The sequence below is a fragment of the Petaurus breviceps genome, unplaced genomic scaffold, assembly GCF_028583685.1.
Source record: "Petaurus breviceps papuanus isolate PSGF00001 unplaced genomic scaffold, PetGlider_PUasm1.0 90895, whole genome shotgun sequence".
NCBI lineage: Eukaryota > Metazoa > Chordata > Mammalia > Diprotodontia > Petauridae > Petaurus > Petaurus breviceps.
Window position 1 is genome coordinate 31,459,087 of NW_027187372.1, and position 23,207 is coordinate 31,482,293.

The following is a 23,207-nucleotide window of genomic DNA, read 5'->3' on the forward strand; positions in this document are numbered from 1 at the left end:
CCCACAAGCAGCTCCCTCTAGAGGGACCCCTCAGAGACTGCCCACAAAACAGCTCCCTCCTGTTACCAATGAGGAATTTGAGGTGGTGGCCCCAGCACAAGTAGCACAGGTTAAGTGACTTGCCCTAGGTCACACTGACAGGAAGTATCAGAAGAGATACTGGAACCCAAGTTCTTGGACTCCAGAGCCCCTGTGCTTAAGAGGGTTGACATAGGTACCTCTCTCTGAAGCACCCTAACCCTAACTCAAAAACCCATAATCACTGAGGAACCCAGGGCAGCTATAATACAAAGGGGAAAAAAAAATCAAAGGAGGAGCATATGAAGAAGGACACTCTGGAAAAGGACCAGGTCCTAATAATTGCATCAACATCTCTCAGCCCATTACTCTAGGCTGGGATGAGGGATGAGGACCCGGGCCTTCCTGGACTGGGACCAAGGGAAGAGACTGAGTAAAGAAAGCCAGACACAGATCACTCATCTGATGATCCAGACCAGCCTAGGGTTAAGGTCACACAGTAGGCTCTGGGCTAGGTTTTTATAGCTGGACTGTGCATTGGGATTAGGCCTCGTGTGGAATTCAGGGAACCAGTTCGTCACAAGCACATGATGCCAGGATAGAGGGGATGAAGGAAAAGGCTACTGGGTAATGTAGGGCACAAAGCTGAGTACCAACTGACTCCTTGGCCCAATTTCCTGTCCATCCACTAACTTCCTAGTCATATGGGGCCCAAGGCCAGTAGTATTCAATACAGGGAGCTCAGGCCATGTGAATGAAGGTGAGAGAAGAGGGTTAACACAGCAAGTCTAGGAGGAGGAGGCAAGTGTCCCTAGGCTGGGGGCACAGGTCCTGGAGCTTCCTGCTGGGGAAGAACAGGAGGAAATGTCATTTAGATGCCAGGAGTATCCTTAGGAGGCTGAAGGATCCAGTGCAAATATTTGCCTTCCCTCTGATGCCTTTCTGGAGTACCCATTAGTAATGTGCCTCCTGCCATCTGGCTTCTGATGATGCCTTCTCAACCTGGTTGGGGGTAGCAGGGAAGTCACTCCTCTCTATATTCCCAACCCAACGAGGGCGGAGGTAGGGACCCCCTAGGACAGCCTTTCTTGGAGGGTAGCCCAGATATCTGGGAATTCAATTTCAATAAATTCCAGATTAAAAAAAATTTATTAAATACCTGCTGTGTTCAAGGCACTGGATACAAAGATAGAAATGATGCAGCTCTTACTCTGAAGAAGCTTACAGCCTCTGCCACCACTATCTGGGTAATTTTGAGTAAATTAGTTCACCTCTCTGGGCCTCAGTTTCCTCATCTACAAAATGAGGAAGTTGGTCCAGATGACCTAAGGCTTCTTTCAGCTTCCTAATGGGAGGTAAAGACATGTACACATGAAAATACCTGATTTCAGATCTGTGAAGAGTGTTAAGAGTTCCAGGCACAATAGTATCAGTCATTTCAAGAGGGAATAGGGGAGGGAAATCAAGGAAGGCTTCATGGAGCCGGTGTACAATGTCTGGCATATAGTTGTTTTGTTTTGTCTGACTTTGGTGACCCCATTTGGGGTTTTATTGGTAAATATACCAGAGAATGTTGAAAATTATTGGAAAAAAATAAAACACTATAGAAATGGAGTGGCTTGCCATTTCCTCCTCCAGCTTATTTTACAGATGAGGAAACTGAAGCAAACAGAGGTAAGAGACTTGCCTAGGGTCACACAGCTATTAAGTGTCTAAGGCCAGGTTTGAACTCAGGAAGCCTTTCTGACTCCAGGCCCAAAGCCCTATCTGCTTCACCACCTAGCACGCTTCCCCCTCCCCCCCATATAGTAAACACTACTAAATATAAATACTTGCTGACTGATTGAAGTGGTTGGCACCAGAGTTAAAGAAAGTGCCCTCTTCTCCCTGGGCACTGAGCCAATGCCTTGTGAATTGAGAATCTATATCCACAGCTAGATAGCTAGTTTCATGGTGGGAATGTAGCCTTGGGTATGAAGTTTAGGTACCAGTCCCTAAGAAAAACATCTGGTGGTGACTTAGGAGGCAGCTGCTCCTAAATTCTATAGAACAGGTCTGGTACCCAGCACTGCTCATAAAACTTCCAAATTCTGCTGCTGCTTAGTTCTCCCTTCTGAAGAAGAGAAGAGGTTCTTGGGACCTTAAGAATACATTTCTCTTTAGGGGTCAAGGAGAGGGGAAGGAGGCAGGGGCATGAGAAACTCATTTCATTTCAACCCAAGAAAACGGTGACTAAAGACTCAGACCAGGTAATCTCAAAACCCGGATCCTCCTCACCTGGCCCTCCTACTTCAGAAATAGAAAGAAAAGTTAAGTACGGTATTGCCCAACAGCTCCAACTTGGCAGCCAGAATCTGGGGACTGTGCCAGGCATTAGAAGTGAAAACACACACACACAATTCTATTGATTGGTCCATAATCCATCCCCCATCTCCACCCATCTCCAGCCATCTCCCGCCTTCACCAATGAATGACTTTTTGCATTTCAAATCAGCAACTAACAACAAAAGGAGCAAACACCAAGTAAGGGGTGGAGCCTGGGATCAGATCCAATGTGGTAAACCTTGACCTTTAAGGACATTAAAAAACAAAACAAAAAAAAAAAACATCAAAAATCCCCACAACTTTCTCCTAATAGAATGCCTTTTTTTTAAAGGGGGATTTGTACTTCCCACTCCAAATAACCACTAGTTTCTTCTTTTTCAGATCCCAGGGACCTTGTTTGATCTATGCTGAAGGGTCTCCTCTCTCCACAAGCCTTAGAGTGGATCCTGAAGCCCCCACTCTCAATGCTTCTAGAAACCAGCTTACACAGAGCTGACTCCCTGCTAACCCAATTCCCAGAAGTCCTCTGGCTCATCACCCACAGTGCCCAAAGGTCCTTTGCAATCTCTGCTTTTCTTTCTTCACGCAAAAGGGGGTGGGGGCAGGCATGTCTTTAAATTGAGCCCAGATGGAAACCGAAAAGAGAAAAACCTATAGACAATGGGACAATAGCATACTTTTGTCCAGAGGCAGCCAGCAACCCGTTCCTGCTGAGGGGCTGACAGGTGGATCTCAGAGATCAGAGATGTTCCCAGATAAAAACACATCAGTCTTCTCTACCATCCTTTAGAGTTAATATTCAAAGGTACCAATGCAGGTACTTCAAGAATTCACTTCTCATCCCCCTTTCTCCCTGCTTATCGAATCTGAACTAACAGATGATTGGATTTTTTTTTTCCAAGGAGAAGGACACGGGTGAGGGGGGTCTCGCTCACCCTTTCACTGATAGCTCTGGGCATCTAAATAGGGTCCAAGCTCTCTCGGTCCCTCGGTCCCCTTCCCCATCACTCAGGCTCCGCGTACGCAGTGTAGACTCCCCCCTCCCGGCCAAAGCCGAGTACTCGGGACTCACCAGTCTTCCCGATCGCTCCCTCGCTTTCTGAACCTTTCCATAGGTCCCTTTGCCCAAGGTCTCCAGGAACTCATACCGGTGCCGCAAATTGTGCTTGTGATGATGCCGCTTTACAGCCTGCTTCTTCATCAGGGGCTTCGGAGACTTTATGAGCCCGTCTGCCAGAGGAGAGGAGAGCCCCACGGAAGGGGAGGAAGCCAGGATGGAACGTTTGGGGAAAGTGAAAGCCTCCATGGAGAGAGGAAGGAAAAGCAGGAGACGCTAGGGACGCAGCTCAGAACGAAGAAGGAGAAAAAGCAGCAGCAGCCGCCACCCAGAAAACTCAGCCGCGCAAGGGCCGGGGGCACATGTGTAAGCTGCCTGGAGGCCGAGAACGAAACTTACAAATCGAAGAAACTGACTGAGACTCAACGTTCCAAGTTCCAATAAAAGTTACAAGCCCCCTGCAGCCTGGCCCTGCCTTCAACTGCCCATTGGTCAGCTACCAGGCCACACGTGACTCAGGACGTTTCGATTGGCTCATCCCTCTCTTCGCCCCAGACTCTCTCCTCCCCTTTCAGCGTGACTGCAAAAGGTGTCAAAGAAGGTCCTGCCCTCTTGGCTTTCAGTAACCAGGGATGGAGAAGAGAAGGAGGGGGACGAGGGGACTCTAGCAGAGAGTGGAGGGAGGAATTGGGGGAGGGGGGCAGTCATGAGAATGAACTGCGGGCTGTTGCTTCTCGAGGACTGCGGAATTTCCCAGCCATAAAGTCAAACGGCTCCCTTTGTGGCGCTCGGATAAGGTTCAACTCGTTCTGTTTGGGAGCTTATTATAAGGCTTCCCCTAGTGATGTAAGATGCCGTGATGTCAGTAGCTCTGCTTCAGCTGTGCTTGGGTTTTCTATGGGAGGACATTGGGGAGGGGATGGGATATCCATCTTTTAAACCAGAGGTCATTAACCTTTTTTGTCATGGACCGCTTTGGCATTCTGGTGCAGCCCGTTGCTCCCACCCTTTCTCAGAATAATTCTTTTAGGGGAACAAAATAAAGTCCGTTAGATTAAAAAGACACATTTCAAAATACACACAAATTCACACATCCCAGATTAAGAACCTTTATTTTAAACCCTTTGGAAACCTGGCCTCCTCCTTGAAGTCTACCCTGATTCCCTCCAGCTAAAAGAGATCTTTACACAAATTTTCAGAGCGCACTGTTGTTGGGACCTTTCATTTTCTCCCATCACCTCTAGCTTGCTGCTATGCATCTTGTGTGCCTGTCATATTTCTCTTGTCTAACCCCAGTATATTGTGGGCTCCCGGAGGGTACTGCTATTTCACCTTTGTATTCTCAGCCTCTGGCACATAGTAGGTGCTTAATCAATGTTAAATGTTGGCAGAACCACTCTCATTTGCAGTCCTGGAAGTGCTTACCTTAGTGGGTGAGGAGTTTTTCTTATCTAGGAGGTCGCTATTATTAATAGAATCATAAGCCTAGTCCCCATCCCTATTATTTGCACACCCAGTGGTTTGCATAGAGTATAAAGCATGTGCTCGAGCACAGAGACTTGTTAATTGATGGATTTGTCAAAACTCTCACATCATTAGTACCCTCTTTGATTGAGGTAGACATTTAGTTCTCATGAGGATTCTTAACAATCTAAGTAACTTCAGAGGGGAAAAAAATAACTGTGGGAAATGATTCTGGTGTGGGGTGACTTTGGGACTCACCTTTTCCCCTGGAAATAACATCTTGGTATGTAGTTTGCATTTCTACGGCTCTATTCCTTTATAAAGCACATCCCTCACAAAGGCTCTTTGAGGTCAATAGAATAGCAAAGGCAGAAAAGACCTCAGAGATCTTCTAATCCAGGCACTTCATTTTTACAGATGAGTAAACTGAGACTCCCAAAGGTGAAATGACTTTCATAGAAAAACAGGTCTGGAAGAGATGTCAGAGATAATCTGATCCAATCCATATCCAAAACATAAATCTTGTCCATAACATCCCCAAATAAGGCATCCATTGATTGGCCTCCACTTGAAAAACTCAAAGGCTGGAGGACTCAATATAGCCTGTGAAAAAAGGTAGCCTGTTCCATTTTTAGATAGCTCTAATTGTTAAGAGTTCCCACTTATATTAAGCTGAGATGGTCACATGTCATTTCTGGCAGTGGCAAGACTAGAACCCAGTTTTCTACACTCCCAGCCCAATGGGTGCTTCTTCCACTGTGCCAAGTTCTCTATTCAGATCTCTCTTGGAGTGAGGGAAGGATGGGGGTGGGAGTGGAGGGGGAAACAGAGACAGAGAGAAGAGACACAGAGAGAGACAGAGTGGGAGAGAGAGAGAGAGATGAAGTGAAGGAGGGAGAGTGAATAATAGGGTAAATAGGAAAGGAAAATGAAGGCTAGAGGAAGAGAAAGACAAAAGTTATTTGTCCAGTCCCTGTTGCCCTTTCTCTATATTTTCTTGAGTCTGAAGGGATGAAGTTAGGTCACAGAAAGGACCCTATAGTTAATTAGTTTAGCCCATACCTGATGCAAAGGCCTTGGGTTTATTTCCCTATAGAAAACACATTTCATCCAACAGACAAAAAAGCTCTATAGATATCTCCCATTCCTACTAACTTTGCATCTGGGGGGTGGGGGGCAGAGATTGAGACAGGGACATCAATCTCCAGTCTATTTCCTCACAGGGATCCCCCTCCCCTCTCCACCCCATCCCACCCCACTCCAGGCAACCACAGTTCTCTGGATGGATTCCAGCAACTGCTGGTGGAAGCCTAAGATGACATCTCCAGCTGTGCTTCCCAGAACCCATCCAGGCCTATGAGCAGGGCAGTGGGGGGCTTTGGGGTAAGTGTTGTAGGAAGAACAGCCTCCCAGAGGGGTCATACCCTTATTCCTGTGAGTATCTGTCTTCTTTCCTATTCCCAAGCTCCTTTCACAGGAGGAGGAATGTCTCCTAGAGTAATGGGAATAACCCAGGATTCAGGAGTTAGAAAAGCTGTCTGACCCTTAGGCAAGGCATTTATTTCCTCTCTGTTCAATTGAGGCGTTAACACTTACATTATTTCCCCCCCCCCCAAGTTTGTTGAGAGGAAAACACTTTTTAAACCATAAAGAGTCATTATTATGGTTATTGGTTGTAAGAACCAGGGCTGGAGTCAGCCTGGTCAGTTCTGTGGCTAGTGAGGGAGCCCCCATGCACAGAAATGGGGAATCCCAGTAACTCCATTTTGTGGTCAGAAGACAGCCCCAGGGCCTGGAAGGAATTCAGTCTCAGACCACTACTGCTCCCTACACTGATAGACAGGATAACATCTTCAACCATTTGGCAGTGGGAATGTGGACCACGTAGCTCACTCAGTATATAGAGCCACAGGCTTGGCATCAGCAAGACCCATGTTCAAATTCTGCCTGAGATACTTACTAGCTATGTGACCTTGGGCAAGTCACTTAACATCCATCAGCTTCAGTCTCCTCATCTGTAAAATGAGGAGGTTGGACTTGACCTCCAGGGATGTGCTGGAGCCAGCTGGAGAGCCAGGATCTTGAGAGGCAATGGTTAAATTTTCTTTCTTTTGTTTTTTGGAGGTATTTGGGGTTAAATGACTTGCCCGAGGTCACACAGCTAATAAGTGTCTGAGGTCAAATTTGAACTCATATCTCCTTGACTTCAGGACTGGTGCTCTATTCACTGCTACACCTAGTTGTCTCTGGTTTTTAAATTTTCAATGTAAGCATTTATATCTCTGAAATTTACAAAAGCTACTAATCTGGGCTTGATTTATTGTTTTGTTGATTGAAGAAAGTGACGAAAAAACCAGTAATAATTCGGATTAAATTCAGAAGTGTCTTGCCTACAGCTGTTTACTTGTTTGTTTTTGAGATCCTGTGGTTAAGTATTTTAGAAGCATGCCCCTCTTGGCCAGTAAAGTCTCTACTAACTCTAAATCTATGTTCCTATGATCCCTGAGTTTAGCAAACCATCAAGATGAATTGGGGGCTTATGGAGGGAATGTGATACCTAGGAAGGCATAGTAGCCAAAGAGTTTGGGGACCAGGGGTTCTACTACTTTTGCTCTGACCTCCCTAGAACTCTTGGTCTCTTCCTGACCTGGGTTTCACTCTTTATCTATTAGGAGTCTTTACCCTTCCCCCCATGCCCTGGAGGAATGGAGTAAGCCCTCTTCCTCTAGGCAGACTCCGAAAACAGGATTAGAAATTCTTTAGATGAAGTCGATAACTTGACTAAGTAAGAATTCCCAGGGAATTTGACCAGTGTTGAGAACTCATTATCCCGTATGGTCCTTTGATCTGGTCACCTTGACGTGGTTCACCACTTCTTTATCATCAATTGCAATGTGGCATCAACTCTTTGATCCTATCACTGGTCTGGAATTTTTAAGGTTCCTTACAGCTCTAAAATATCAAGCTATGTTTCTGAACCTCACTCGTATAAGGTCCCCATTCCCACCCCTTGCCCCCACCAACCATAACCTTCTACAACTTATGGGATTGTAGATTTAAGGATCATGAATCTTATCAGTTAGATTGAGGTTTGGGTAGTGTACAGGCTTCCTTTAATTCTTCCCCAGTTCAGGGAACTCCCCTCCCTCATTCCAGTTTTCCATTAAGAACCAGAGGCTCTAAACCTGGGGGGTCCTTAGATTTCAGTCAATGATTTAAGTTCATGAACTTGAATGGGAAAATGATATATTTATTTCAATATGATTGGTTTCTTTTGTAACCCTATGTATTTTATTTTATACATTTAAAAACGTTATTCTGAGAAGGGGTCGGTAGGCTTCACTCACCAAACTACCAAAGGGTAGTTTAAGTTCTTACAAACCTCTGGCCCAATGTTCAATCACAGGACTACCTCTTGGGACCCATGACTTGGCTATCTGTCTAAGCCTTATCTGTTTACTGCTGGTCCATGAAGGAAATGAGCATTTGTATTTAGATCAAGGTGGGTGTCTTTGGCCTGGCAAGCGGTCTATATAAATCATGCCCAGGAGGCAAACAGAAGAGCCAGGAACAGCAAGCAAATGATGCCAATCTCTGAAACTCAACTCTTCCCTCCAACCAAGAGTCCACCCCACCCCCACCCCAAAGGGAAACTCTACAAAATACTGAGAGTGACTGACAGGGGAATTTGCTTACATCACAGGAACAGATTTCAGGGAAATTCCTGGATCATATGCTAGGGACAACATGCCTAGGTGAAGCAGATCTGTGTCTCTTCAAGCCTCTTCTTTCCCCTCCCCCCATCACCCTACGTCAGGATGACAAGAATGGGAAATTGAAAGAGAGAAATCCTCTTCTCAGCTCCCTAACCTCTAACTCAGAGTGCAAAGAATAGAGTGGCTGTGCCATAGATGATTAGGAGACACCGGCACCCTTCATGTTAACTTTTGCCAGTTCCAAGCATCTCTGGAATAGCTCAGATCTCAGAGGCACCTCCATAAAGCTCCCCTGGACTTGGGTAATCTTTCTTAGAATGAAAGGGAGATGTGGACACAGGACCAGATTGGGTCCCAGAAGACCCGGGTTCCGGTTCCTACTCTGCCATTCACTTACTTTGGGCATCACTTTGGACAAGTCCTGCCCCATTCTGGGCCTCTGTTTCCTTAACGGTAAAATGAATGGGCTCTAAGGTCCCTCCCAACTCTATAATAATCATCGAAATAATTCATCATTTCTCAGATAACAACGTATGCCTCCCTCCACACCCAAACACACACCTAAATGATTGTGCCTTCCTTCTGTGGGTGATCTCCAATTTATTTTGCCTATATCTTGTTTGTACATGGTTGTTTCTATGTTGTCTTCCCCACCAGACTGTAAATTCCTTGGGAGCAGGGATTGTCTTTTACCTTTCCTTGTATCTCCCAGCACTTAACAGTGCCTGACACACTCACAACAAATATCTGTTGCTTGTTGACTGATGAAAAAACGAATAAGTACCACATTACAATGGAAAACATAGTGGACCTTGGTTCAAATTTAACTCCTCCCCACTGACTACTTGTGTTACCTTAGCAAAGTCTTTTAATGTCTCTGGACCTCACTGTTGTCATCTGCAAAATGAAGATTACACTACATGACCTCTGAGACCCCTTGCAGTTCTGACTCTATGACCTTTCTCAGGCTAAGGAGAAAGACTAGGGATTTTCTAGCTAGGGATCCCCTTTTCCTTGCCTGACACATCTGAGAGCTGTTCACTTTGAATCTTGCCTCCTCCCTCCATATCAATGTTAATTTTCCAACCTGGCTTTCCCTTAATGATGCCAGTTGAAATCCCAACCCAAGCATGCTTCTGGGGATGCAGGCTCCTGATCTCTACACTTCACCCTGGGCCCTATTCTAGACTCCAACCAGAATAGGCTTCCTGGGCTAGAACCATGACCCCAACTTGCCTCCCCCAAGTTAGGTAAGGCAGCACTACCGTCTATGACATAAATCTGCAAAACTCTCCCCCTTAAGCTCTGCTTCCTCAGGGATCTTCAGAGAGACCCTTTCCCTGGCCTAGGTGGGGTTAGGAACTATTCTGCCTGGAAGTAGAATTGGGGGAAAGGTTGACATGATAGAAAAGATATTTATTGAAATTCTAAAGAGAAGGTCCTGACAGAGCCCCGTCTCTCAGGCGAGAGCTCCAGGGGCTGTCCAGAGTATTAGGCCCCTATGGGTCACTCAGAAGCTTTTACTACCCACTTCCAGCCAGTGACCTCAGCCATTGTGTTCCCTTTCCCCAGAGCCTCCTAGAAGGTGAGTCATCAACTCCCTTTAGGGCCCCCCCTTTCTCTCCATGGTAGACAGGAAGGACCTACAAACCCTTGCGCGATTAGCTAGACTGTCTGGACCAGGCATCATCACAATGGAATTGTGTCTCCTAGCCCAAGAGCAGTGGGAGAACCAAATAATGGATCTTGAAATTGTCCTTGGCAAATGGTAAGGTTCAACTCACTGATGCCCTCTGCTGGCTCAGTGCCCAGGGCCAGATTGCACAGGTAAGACTGCATTTAAGATTCCCAGGATAAGCACCTTCAAGGAATTTGGGGGCCTTCCATAGATCATAAGATCACAGATTGAAAGTTAAAAGGGAGATTGGAGGCTGCTGTTGACAGCAGTGTCTATAAATCTTGAGTACAAATTGAAAATTCTAATAGATCTGCTCTGTGATTCTGGGTTAAAAAGTAAAGGTCCCAGAAGATTTAGTCTTATTAGGATCCTATATTTAGAGTTAGAATCTGGGACCTTAAAGGTCATCTAATCCAAGGGGCTCTCTTCCTGTTCTCTTCTCCCCTTAAACTCCTGTCCTCTCACACATCATATACACTCTCTGGCTTCTCCAACTGAAGCTGCTCTCTGCAAAGTTAACATTGATCTCTTAACTATCAGATTGATTGGCCTTTTCCTTCTTGGTTTCTGTGCAGAAAGTGGCACTGTTGGGGAGGCTAGGTGGCGCAGTGAATAGATCACCAGCCCTGGAGTCAGGAGGACCTGAGTTCAAATGTGGCCTCAGACACTTAACACTTACTAGCTGTGTGACCTTGGGCAAGTCACTTAACCCCACTTGCCCTCCCCTCCAAAAAAAGGAAAGTGGCACTGTTGATCACTCCTCCTGACTACTCTCTCCTTCTAGGTTTTTGGTACACTGCTCTCTCCTGTTCCTTATTCCTCACCCAGCTGCACTATGTCTCTGAATTCTGCACCATGCCCCAGAATGCTCATGATTGGGAAAGCTTCATTATCCTGCAAGATCTCATTAGGCCTGAGATTCTGCCTCACCATTGCCTTTCTGATTGAAGAACGGGGCTATGAATTTCAAAACCTCTGTTTAAGGAGGGAGTTCTGCTCAACCAGACTGAACTTCTCTGAGGTATCTCTGACCTCTCCACCAGAGCCCCAACTCTTACGTACCTCCCCCCTGCTTTCAGTTTTCTTTTGTGTTTTGTCTTCCCCCCTTAGATTGTAAGCTCTTTGAGGGCAGGAACTGTCTTTCTGTTTTTTGTATTGTATCCCCAGCAACTATGACTGTCACATAGTTCAGTACTTAATAAGTGTTTAAAAATTATTGATTATCAATCTGATAACTGTCTCCTTTGTTGGTTCTTCATTCCTGTCATGCCAATTAACTATGGGTAAAGTCCAAGGCTCTGTCCTGGGCCCTTTTATCTCTTTATACTACCTCACTTGGTGATTTATCAGCTCTCATGAGTTCAATTATTTTTATTCAGATGATTCTCAGATTTATAAATCCTGCCCTAGTCTCTCTACTGATCTACACATTCTCATTACCAACTGCCTTTTGAACCTCTTAAACTGGATCTGCCATTGGTGTTTCCAACCCCAAACTCCCTTCTCTTTCAGATTTACCTATTACTTTTTCAATCACTGCCATCTTCCCAGTTATCCATGCCCATGAGCTCAATCTCATCCTTGACTCTTCCCTCTCATTCATCCACATATTCAATCACTTCTTCCTTCACAATATCTCTTGTCTCTGTTCACATAGCCAACACCAACACTCTCGAAAAGGCCTTCGTGACCTCTTGCTTAGGTTATTTTTGTCCTAGCCTTCTAATTTGTCTCCCTTCCTCAGATGTCTCCTGACTCTAATCCATCTTCCTCCTGGCTGCCAAAGCAATTCTGCTGACCTTCAGGTCCTTTCACTCATTATCTCCAGTGGCTCCCTATTACCTGCAGGACCAAATATGAACTCTGACATTTAAAGCTCTCTCTCACCTGGTGCCTTCTTTCCTTTACTTTACTCTAACTTTACTCTTTATTTTCCTCCATAACCCCTATGATCCTGTAACAGTGAACTACTTGCTGTTCCTTGAACAGGACTCCCCATCTGCTTTGCACTAGCTGTCCCCCATGCCTGGAATGCTTTCTCCTTCCTCATCGTCACCTCTTAGTTCCCCTGGTTTCCTTCCAAACTCAATTCACATCCCACCTTATGTAAAGGGATCTGTCCAGTTCCCCAGGCTTCTAGTGCTTTCCCTCTGAGATCCCTTCCATCTACATATATCTTCTGTATATCTAGTTCTTTACATGTTGTCTCCTTCGTGAGAGCTCTTAAAGAGCCTAATTATTTTTGCCTGTCTTTGTCTCTCCAGTGAGTAGGGTGGTTTTTTTGTTGTTGTTGTTCAATCCTGTACAACTCTTCATGACCCCATTTGGGGTTTTCTTGGCAAAGATACTGGAGTGGCTTGCCTTTTCCTTCTCCAGCTCATTTTACAGATGAAGAAACTGAGGCAGTTAAGTGACTTGCCCAGGGTCACACAGCTAGTGTTTATGGTTAGATTTGAATTCAGGGAGGTTTGAATTCTATCCACTGTGCCATCTAGCTGCCTTAAGTGATTAGAATTAGTAGATTAGTAAAGTAAGTACATGGAACATAAGCAATCACTTAAATGCTTATTGACATAGCCACTAAGTGTCAGAAGTTTTTTCTGACTCTAAGTCCTTCATTGCTCCTACTTTGTCATAGACCAAAGGGAAAAATCCCATTTGGGGTTTTCTTGGCAGAGGTCCTAGAGTGGTTTGCCATTTCTTTCTCCAGCTCATTTTACAGATGAGGAAACTGAGGTAAACAGAGTTAAGTGACTAGCTCAGGGTCACACAGTAAGTATCTGAGGCTAGGTTTGAACTTATGTCTTCCTGACTACAGACCCAGCCCTGCATCAACTACACCACCCAGAAGTCTTCAAATTGATTTAACAAATGTTTGTTCCTTGCCTTATAGTGAGAGGTGGGTGATGGGGGGGTACAAGTATTCACTAAATGCCTACTATGTGCCAGGCATTATGATAAATATACTTCATGTGATCCTCAGAACAACTCTAAGAGGCAGGTGCTTTTATTATGCTCAGTTCATAATTGAGGAAACTAAGGCAAAGTGACTGGGTTATGCTTACCCAATTAGTAAGGGTCGGTCAATGGGGGAATCTGAGTAAGAATAATCTTCCTAACTCCAGGTCCAGTAGTGTATCCATTACATCAGTGATTCTCAAACTTTTTGGTCTCTGGACCCCTCTTACACTCTTAAAATTTGCAGATGATTCTCCAAAGCTCTTTTGTTTATGAATTAGATCTACTGATAGGCCAGATTAGAAATTAAAATGGATAGAGCAATGGGTCTGGAGTCAGGAAGACCTGACTTCCAGTTCTGCCTCAGACACTTCTTAGCTGTGTGACCCTGGGCAAGTCACTTCACCCTGTTTGCCTCAGTTTCCTCATCTGTAAAATGATCTGGAGAAGGAAATGACAAACACTTCAGTATCTTTACCAAGAAAACCCCAAATGGGGTCATGAAGAGTCAGATACAATCGAACAACAAAGTATTATCATGAAAATAGTTTTGATCTCTGGAACCTAGGGACCACACTTTGGAAAGGACTCCATAAAGCTGCCTCTTAAATTTGTGCCATTCCTCTAGGCTCTGGGAGGGGTACAAAGACAAAAAAAGGAGAAGATTGCCCTCAAGGACCTTACATTCTCCTGGATTCCCCAGAATAGTAGGCAAGATCAAATTCAATTCATTAAAACTAATAGGGGTGGCTAGGTGTCAAGGTGAACAGAGCACCAGCCCTGGAGTCAGGAGGACCTGAGTTCAAATCCGGCCTCAGATATTTAACATTTACTAGCTGTGTGACCTTGGGCAAGTCACTTAACCCCAACTGCCCTGCCCTCCCCCCTCCAAAAAAAAAAAGCAAAAAAAAAGACAAAAAAAAACAAACCCTAATACTGCATAGTTTTTACCACGTGGAGTGCAGGGCAGTATACTAGGTTTACTGTTAACAACTGGCTTAATCAATGTTTGTTGAATTCAGCAGATCATAAATTACAGATAACAGATGCCAGATGTGCAAAGTGTGAAACCACAACTACAAAAGTATGGTGTGTGAGGTAGGCACGGAATTATTGGTAGCTGCAACAGCAAATCGGACTGGGGGTGGGATGCAGTTTTATGACACCCTCCTTTCAAAAGCCCAGCTCCCGGTCTTGACTAAGGGAGGCGCCGACTTTGCCGGCACCCGAAAGGAAGGGGTTTATCAGATCCTACCCGCATTCTTCGGCATTCTAGGATCTGGACTGGAGGAAGGGAAAGATAAGGAAAACTTAGCGAAACTGCCCTGGGGGGAGAAGGGATGGGGGAGGAGTGTGAGCGTCCTTCTGTTTCGATCTTTTTCCTAAACATTTACTCAGCACCTTTGGGCTAGGTGCCCTTACATTCAAAGTTCACTTAAGACGCACGCCTTCCATTCTGGTGGGGAATAGGACAGGGGCACTACAAGATAATATCGAATCGTGGGTACTAACGACATAAAGAGGTGTGATGGGTGAGCCCCGAGGAGACCTGGAAAGGCTCCCCCCACCCCACCCCCGAGGAGGCAGCATTGGAAATGGGTCTTGAAGGTCCATTAGGAATTCCACGGAAGTAAGGGGCAGGCAAGACATTGGGCGTTACAGACAGTTGAGGGTTAAAAATAGTGTTGAGTAGGGGTGAATGCAGGAGTGGAGCGGATGGATATATAACTCCCTAGTCAAGCTTTCAGAAAGGATTTTTTTTTTTAAGCACCAGGGATACAAAAAAAGACAAAAGACGGTCCTTGCCACCAAGAAGGTTACAATCTAACGGGGAAGACAGCCCAGATACACAAACCAAGCTACATACAGGATAAATAGGAAATAGCTGCCAAAGAAGAGGCCCCAGAATAGGGCAGGTAGGTGGTGCAGTAGGCAGAGCACTTAGCATGGAGTCAGGAAAGATTCACCTTCCTGAGTTCAAATCTGACCTCAGACACTAGCTGTGTGACCTTGGGCAAGTCACTTCACACTTCACTTTGTCTCATTTCCTCATCTGTAAAATGAGCTGGAGAAGGAAATGACAAACCACTCCAGTTTTTCTGCCAAGAAAACTCCAGATGAGGTCATGAAGAGTTGGACATGACTGAAACAACTGAACAACAGTTAATCAGGATACAAAATTAGGTCATCTGATTCCTAATTAGAGGAAATACTAAGGACTTTCCAAGTTAGGAAGGCCGCTAGGTAGCAGAGTGGATAGAGCGCTGGACCTGGAGTCAAGATGATGTGCGTTCAAATCTGGACTCAGACACTTACTAGCTGTGTGACCCTGGGCAAGTCACTTAACCCTGTTTGCCTCTGTTTCTTCATCTGTAAAATGAGCAGGAGAAGGAAATGGCAAACCACTTCAGCATCTCTACCAAGAAAAAGTGAAAAACAAAATGAATAACAAGAAGTTGAAAGGATTCCCTGAAATCCAAAAAAGCAGCATCCCATTCCTCCCAAGTGTCTGTGAACAATCAAGGGAACGTGGAGAGAATAACTGATTGATCAGTACAGGGCAAGTTTTCAGATAAGATATATGGGTTGCTTGAGATATGTAATTGTGAGAAAACTCCTTGCATTAATCTTTGAATCTAGTTTCTGATCAGCATAATGTAGGTCCTTAACTGAGGGTCTCTAAGCAGCCAGGAGAGGCAATCCAGCTTCCCAGCCTTGAAGGGCTAGATTCAAACAATTTTTTCTCCCAATAGGTACTGGAGTGGCTTGCCATTTCTTTGTCTAGCTCATGTTACAGATGAGGAAACGGAGGCAAACAAGGTGAAGTGACTTGGCCAGGGTCATACAGCTAGTAAGTGTCTAAGGCTGGATTTGAACTCAAGCCTTCCTGATTCCTAGCTCAGTGCTCTATCTACTAAACCACTTAGCTGTCTCCTGCTTAGCACATACCGTGTTTCCCCGATAATAAGACACTGTCTTATTAATTTTTTTGGAAAGAAAACCACTGGAGGGCTTATGTTGTCCTGCCTCAGCTCTCCTCTGCGGCACTGCTCTCAATGGCGCCAGCAAGCAAATCACTGGGGAAGAACAGGATGACACGCTCACTGCTGCAGCTCTGATTGGATGCAGCTCGGAGCGTGGCGTGCGTTTCATGGGGGGGGGCGGTGCATACAGAGGGTACCGTAATGTAGCGTGTAGCACAGGGGATCACCTTCACTACAGTAGCAATCTCAATAGGGCTTATTTTCGGGAGAGGGCTTATTTTAGAGGAATCTTACACAGTAAGGGGAGGGCTTATTTTTGGGATAGGTCTAATATCGGGGAAACATGGGTAGTAAACACTTAATACATTTTTATTGATTATTGCCTCTTACTTAGCTTGCTTTGTGTATATGTGTTGTTTTCCCCAGTAGACTGAGGGCAGAAACTGTCTTTTGTCTTTTTGTATCTCCAACAATTAGCACAGTGCTTAGCACACAGTAGGCACTTAATAAATGTTTACTGATTGATTGATTGCTGCCTCCTAGGATGGATTATGATGATCAAATGGGAGGGAATGTGCTTCACAGCCTATTCACCATTCAACTAATTCAACCAGTAGTCATTAGGTGCCTACTATATGCTCTAATACTGGGGACACAACATTTACACAGATAAGTAGACACAAAATAAATATGCAGTACTGGTGGGGGCTATGGGAAGGGAGGAAGGTTATAGGAAGACCATCATGGAAGACCTGAAAGTACTTGGAAAAAAAGAAAGTCCTTGAACTTAGCCTAGAGGGAAGCTAAAGGAGAGGAGAAAAATGAAGGAATTCTTGGGGAGTAGGGGGGGTAGGTATGTACAAAAATACCACTCCTCATTTGACAAGATTATTGTGAGGAAAGCATGAGATTGGGTGGTTTAGTGGAAAGAGCCCTGAATTTGAAATCAGTCCATCAATAAACATTTAAGAGCCTACTATGTACAAGGGACACTGTATTAATTGCTGGGGGTACAAATATGGAAAAAATAAGTACGTGCTTACAATCTAACGGGACAAAACAATACACAAAAGGAAGCTGAAAGGGGGAGGGGGAGGGGAGTATACAACACCAGACCTACCTCAGGGGTCAAAGTGGAAAAGACAGACAAGTCCCAAAGTGGTGCAGCCACGTTAAGAAATGAGTTGTTCTGAGCTGAGGTCCTTTAATCGGAAGTTTTGGAGTGCATGGTTAGACCCTCCAATCAGCAGGACCCAGGGTGGTGATGAGGTAGCCTCATCTAGGCTGATGAGATCAGAAGACAGAATCATAAAAGCCCAGAGGTGGAAGGGACCTCACAGGTCACCTAATTGTACTGATACCTGCTGTACTGGGCCCTAGCAAGTAGTCAACAACTTGAAGATCTCAAATGATGGGGGATGTATTCCTTCCCAAGGTATATAACAAAGCATCTTCAGCCCCAAATCCAGTGCTCTCGAGCCTGGTTAAATTCAGAGGCGAGCTCGTTAGCAGAGGATCTGGCCACCAGATGGTCAGTTTTTGGAACATCTACCAAGGTATGAGAGACTGTGATCTATGTTGGTAGAAGGCTAGCACATGAACAGAATCTGCTTTACTGGGTCTAGTTGTCTGGAGGTTTTTCCTTGCGTTGAAGTCTGTATTTGCCTTTCTATATGCCTATCAAACCTAGTTCTGGTCCCCTGGGACCCAATTAAAAAATCCAATCCCACTTCCAGACGAGAGCCTGGCAAATACAGAAAAGATAACAATCTGTCGTCTTCCTGGCGAGTTCTTTTAACCCATCTACAATGGCCTGATTTACGAAGCCCGAGCATCATGTTTCATTGGAGTGTTGACTTTATCTTTTGTTCAGTCAGTCAGCTGCGTCTGACTCTGTGACCCTATGGACCATACATACCATGTCAGTACCATTCGTGGGATTTTCTTGGCAAAAATACTAGAGTGGCTTACTATTTCCTTCTCCAATAGATTAAGGCTAACAGAGGTTAAGTGACTTGCCCAGGGTCACACAGCTGGTCCAAATTTGAATTCAGGTCTCCAGACTCAGTGTTCTGTCTGCTGAGCCATCTAATTGCCTCCCAGGTGCACCTAGGGAATTTTATTTTCTTAAAGGTTAATGTAAGTTGACTATTTGATCATAAAAGATATTTATATTCATCAAACTAAAGAAATTGAAATTTAGGATTTTTAAAAAATTAGCAACTAAATGTTACTTTTAAAATGTACATTTTGCAAAGAGTTCATTTTAATTGCACCCTCCTTTTCCCCCTTAAATGCTGAGCAATCTTTTAAGATTTTTCCCTTTTAGAAGGAACTTTTTAGCCTCAACTTCTTGGGTAAAGAACATCTTTCTGATAGGATCCTATTATCTTAAGGACAAATACCTCATTCTGCTGTGAAAGACCAGACGTGGGGACTTTAAGGACTGGTGACCAGAAGCCTGTCCTTTCACACTTTTAACATTTTCATCCTTTTCCCTGCCTTGACCAAAACCCTAGGGATAGGCCCAGGCTTGGATTCAGAGTGGTCAGAGCAGTCAAGGATTGTTTTTTTCCCCCTTGATTGGGGGAGTTAGGGGTCTTGTAGAGGCTGGAGGGAGGAAAGTTAGCCATTAATCCTTATAGAAACTGAGCTCTGCCAGTATAAGCTCCATCAGGGCAGGTGAGGCAGAGCCTTGGAGACTCTGGGAGTCACAGAAGGGTCCTGGACTCCAGTGATCAAAACAAGAAGCACCAGTGGAAGGGAAACTGACAAATGAATGAATGAAAAGGCATTTATTGAGTGACTACTATATGCAAAGCACTGGAAGCAGACAGGAATAGTGGCAGCTGCAGCTGCAGATGTTGTAAGACCCAAGAGACTAGGAAGCAGTCCCAGAGATATCTCCATCTTCCTAAATTTTTAGCTTGCTAAAATGACCTGTGGTCCACTTGTTACCTGTGTGACCTTGGGCAAGTCACTTCATTTCTCAAGGACCTTGGTTTCTCCCTCCCTCTGTAAAATGAAAGGGTTGGTCTAGAAGATTCTTGCACCTCTGCCATGTCTAAATCTATCGTTGTTTTATTAACTTACATAGATTGGTGCGATCTGGCATGAACTATTTTCTTTTATAGGGGAAGGTTTATAGAGAGGAGGATTTTTTAAAAAAAATAGCTGCCTAGTGCAGTACAGCCTCTCAGGACCCCTTTACACTTTAAAAATTATTGAGGAAGCCAAAGCTTTTGTTTCTGTGGGTTATATCAATTGATATTTACAGTATTAGAAATGAAAAGACCTTAGTATTGTGAAGATAGTTTCGATTTCAACAAAATGGTCTTGGGCACTCACAAGGGTCCCCAGACCACACTACTGATGCAGTGGAAAGGATGTTGGATTGAAGATCAGAGGACGTGGGTCCAAATCTCACTCTTGCTACAAGCTGTGTGATCTTAGGAAAATCATTTAACCACTCTGGACTTCAGTTTCCTTATCTGTGAAATGGTAGAGTTGACTGGAAAAACTTATATGAACTGATGCTGAGTGAAGTGAGCAGAACCAGGAGAATATCATGCAACAGCAACTTTGTGCCAGGAGGAACTATGATTGACTTAGCTCTTCTCAGCAATACGATGATCTGAGACAATCCGAAAAGACTCATGACCGGAACCGCTCTCCTCATCCAGCAAAAGAGCTATGGGGTTTCAATGTAGATCAAAGTATACTATTTTTTCTCTCTCTCATTGTTTTTCCCTTTGGTTCTGATTCTTCTTTCACAATATGACTAATGTAGAAATATGTTTAATATGACTCTACATGTGTAGATTATATCAGATTGCATGCTGTTTTGGGGAGGGGAGAGGGAGAAAATTGTAACTCAAAATCTTATAAAAGTGAATGTTGAAAACTAAAAATAAATTTAAAATAGAAAAAAAATCATGTCATTAAAAAAAAATAAATGAGGGGCGGCTAGGTGGCACAGTGAATAGAGCACCTGTCCTGGAGTCAGGAGGACCAGAGTTCAAATCCAGCCTCAGATACTTAACACTTACTAGCCGTGTGACCTTGGGCAAGTCACTTAATCCCAATTGCCCTGCCCTAGCCCCTCCAAAAAGCAAAAAAAAAGAAATGAGAGAGTTGAACCAGGTGACCTCTGAGACCCTTCCCATCTCTAAATCTGTGGGTTAAATACTGTATCATGTGAACACATGATTAACTTTGCAGTAGGGCTCTATGAATGTGTGTAGTGAGGATGTCTAATGTATGAGCAACACCTCCATATCTATGACTCCACTAGTATTTACACTGATTCTGTGATGTCCAAACTTGAGTAAGAGCCCAGATATCACAATAGAGACTGACTATTCCTAACCTTTAAGATCCTCTTCCTTCCAGGGTGGGTGAATCATGAATATAAGGGAATATCTATCCTCTGCATCTTTCTGGACATTAGGTTCATGCATTTAAAATTAGAAAGGACTTTAGCAGTCATCTAGTCCAAAACCCTCATTTTACAGATGAGGAAAGTGAGGCCCAGAGGATTTAAGTGATTGACCCCAGGTCATACAGATAGCAAATTCTGAGCTAGGATTTGAGCTCAGAACCTCCAAATCCAGTGGTTTCATCACTGTACAACACAATATCCATCCATTTCATATCTCCAATCCATTTAAATTACTATTAGTAATGCACTAGCGAAGAGTTGTGGATTGAGCCAGCTTTATTTCCAGAAAGATCTGTCTCCAAAACATATTGGCTGGGTGACTTCATACAATATACTAAATTTTTTTGGTGCCTGGCAAGTCTCTAAAGCTAGAAGTTTCAGAGACAGAGCAAATCTTAATTTCTGGAGAGACCTTCCTTACCAGGAGTTCCATATATCAATGAAATCACAAGTCTAGTCCATTAAAAAAAATAACCCACAAAGTATTTTCCTCCTAAGTATCATTATCCCAGTTTTACAGATGGCAAAATTATGGTGTGGAGTGATTTCAATCATAAGATTAGTAATTTTCAGTGCTAAGATTTGAATCCAGATTTTCTACCAATCCATAGCTTTCCTCTCTACAGCATCTTTCGGGGTTGTTCTCTATACCTGGTACCCAGACTCATCAAATTGGGCACATTTTGCTCTGAACTGACCCAGTTGGGAGTGGAGTAGGTATGCCCAGCAGGGAGCCTGCCTGCCCTGTGCCTGGCTCTCACTGGCAACCCGAGCCCTAGGCCTCCCACGCAGACCCTGGAATGTAAAACCCAAACAAAGCACATTCTTTAGCTGGGTCACCAGCTCCTAGACCCGGGAAGGCTGGTGCCAGGCCTCTGGCCTGGAATCTGCTTGCCACAGGCAGGCAGAGGCAGGAGGACACTGCCCCAAGGACACAGGCAGATGCTGATGAGTCCAGGACCCACAATTGCCTCTTAACAAGGGTGACATTAATTGTCCGACTCACCCTCTTTGGCCAATTCAATCACCCTCCTGACCTCCCTCTGGGCTCTTATCTCACCCAGCCTGCCACCCTAGGAATTGGAGGAAAAAGGGAAAGAGAAACAATATCCTTTGGGACTTGGCTCTCAGCCAAGGGGATTTGAAATGCTGAATGCTTCCTGGATCTAGGACTGCATGCTTGGGCTCTTTTGTGTCAACCCCAAGGGAGCAGATGGTCTGGGGGGGATGGAGGGTGGCGGGTGGTGATAGAGTAAAATTCAAGTTTCCAGGACGCTTCTGAACCCTCTGAGCCTCAGGGGATAAAAGGGTGAGCCAGCTCATTAGATACAGAGTGCTGGGCATCCCCAAAACCGAATCACAGATTTACAGAATCACAGAGTCAGAAGGAACCTCAAAGGGCATCTAATCTGACCTACACCTGTCTGGGAATCTCTTCTCCAATGTCCCCCAAAAGTTTCCCTCCAGCTTCTCTTGCAGACTTACAGAAAGGATTGTGCATTCCCAAGGTGGCCCATTTCATTGAAGATGAAGGAATCCTACTTTCTAGGATGTTTTCCCTTGTATCAAACTGCAATCAGCCCATGCAGTTTATACCCATTGTTCACTTCCCATATCCAATCATTTGCCAAGTCCTGCTGATTCTGCCTTGGTAACATCTCTTTTATACCCCTTCTTATTTTTAAATTTTGGTTGTTTTTTTTTTTGCTTTTTTGAAGGGGAGGAGGCAGGGCACTTGGGGTTAAGTGACTTGCCCAAGGTCACATGGCTATTAAGTGTTAAGTGTCAGAGGCCGGATTGAATCCAGGTCCTCCTGACTCCAGGGCTGGTACTCCATTCACTGTGCCACCTAAACACCCCCTTTATACTCCTTCTTCCCTCCTCTGACACTGCCACCACCCTGGTTATCAGCTCATACCTGGACTAGTGCAATAGTTGCCAGTGGGTCTTGTCTGCCTCAACTCTCTTCCAACTCTAGTCCATCTTCCACTCAGCTGTCAAATGGATCTCCCTAAAATATAAGGCTGACTGTGTCACTACCACTCCCATTCATCCAACTCCAGTGGCTACTATGACCTCCAGGGTCAAAGAGAAAATCCTCCCTTTGATTTTTAAAGCCCTTCCACCTTTCCCCTCCCTTCCACTTCACTGCCCACTACGTGCCCTTTCATCCAATGACTTTGGCCTCCTCACACAAGAAATTCCATCTCCTGACTCCGGGCATCTTCACTGGCTCCTCCCTATGCCTGGTCTGCTCTCGCTCCTCATCTCCATCTGCTGACCTTCCTGGCTTCCTTCAGGTCCCAGCTAGAATCCCACCACTTACAGGAAGCCTTTCCCAATGATCCCCCTTAATTCCAGTGCCTTCTCTCTGTCGATTATCTCCGGGTTATCCTCTTTAGACCGTGTCTGAACATAATTGTTTGCCTGTTGTTGCCCCCATTAGACTCTGGGTCCCTTGAGAGCAAGAGCCGTCTTTTGTCTCTTTGTATCTTCAGTGCTTAGCATAGCGCCCTGAACACAGGAGGGTCTTGTTGACTTACTAGTACTATTCTGCCGTGGGGGA

The 23,207-nt window shown here is 44.8% G+C and overlaps 1 protein-coding gene across 1 annotated transcript in view; it reads right to left on the reverse strand.

Moving 5' to 3' along the window:
- The window catches only part of NUAK2 (NUAK family kinase 2), a 22,464-nt gene extending 18,594 nt beyond the window's left edge, over positions 1-3,870 (reverse strand). The window contains exon 1 of the mRNA XM_069074675.1: positions 3,416-3,870. Within this exon, the coding sequence (XP_068930776.1) occupies positions 3,416-3,649 (234 nt within the window). The 5' untranslated portion in view covers positions 3,650-3,870. The remainder of the gene's footprint in view (positions 1-3,415) is intronic.
- Between the last annotated feature and the right edge of the window lie 19,337 nt (positions 3,871-23,207).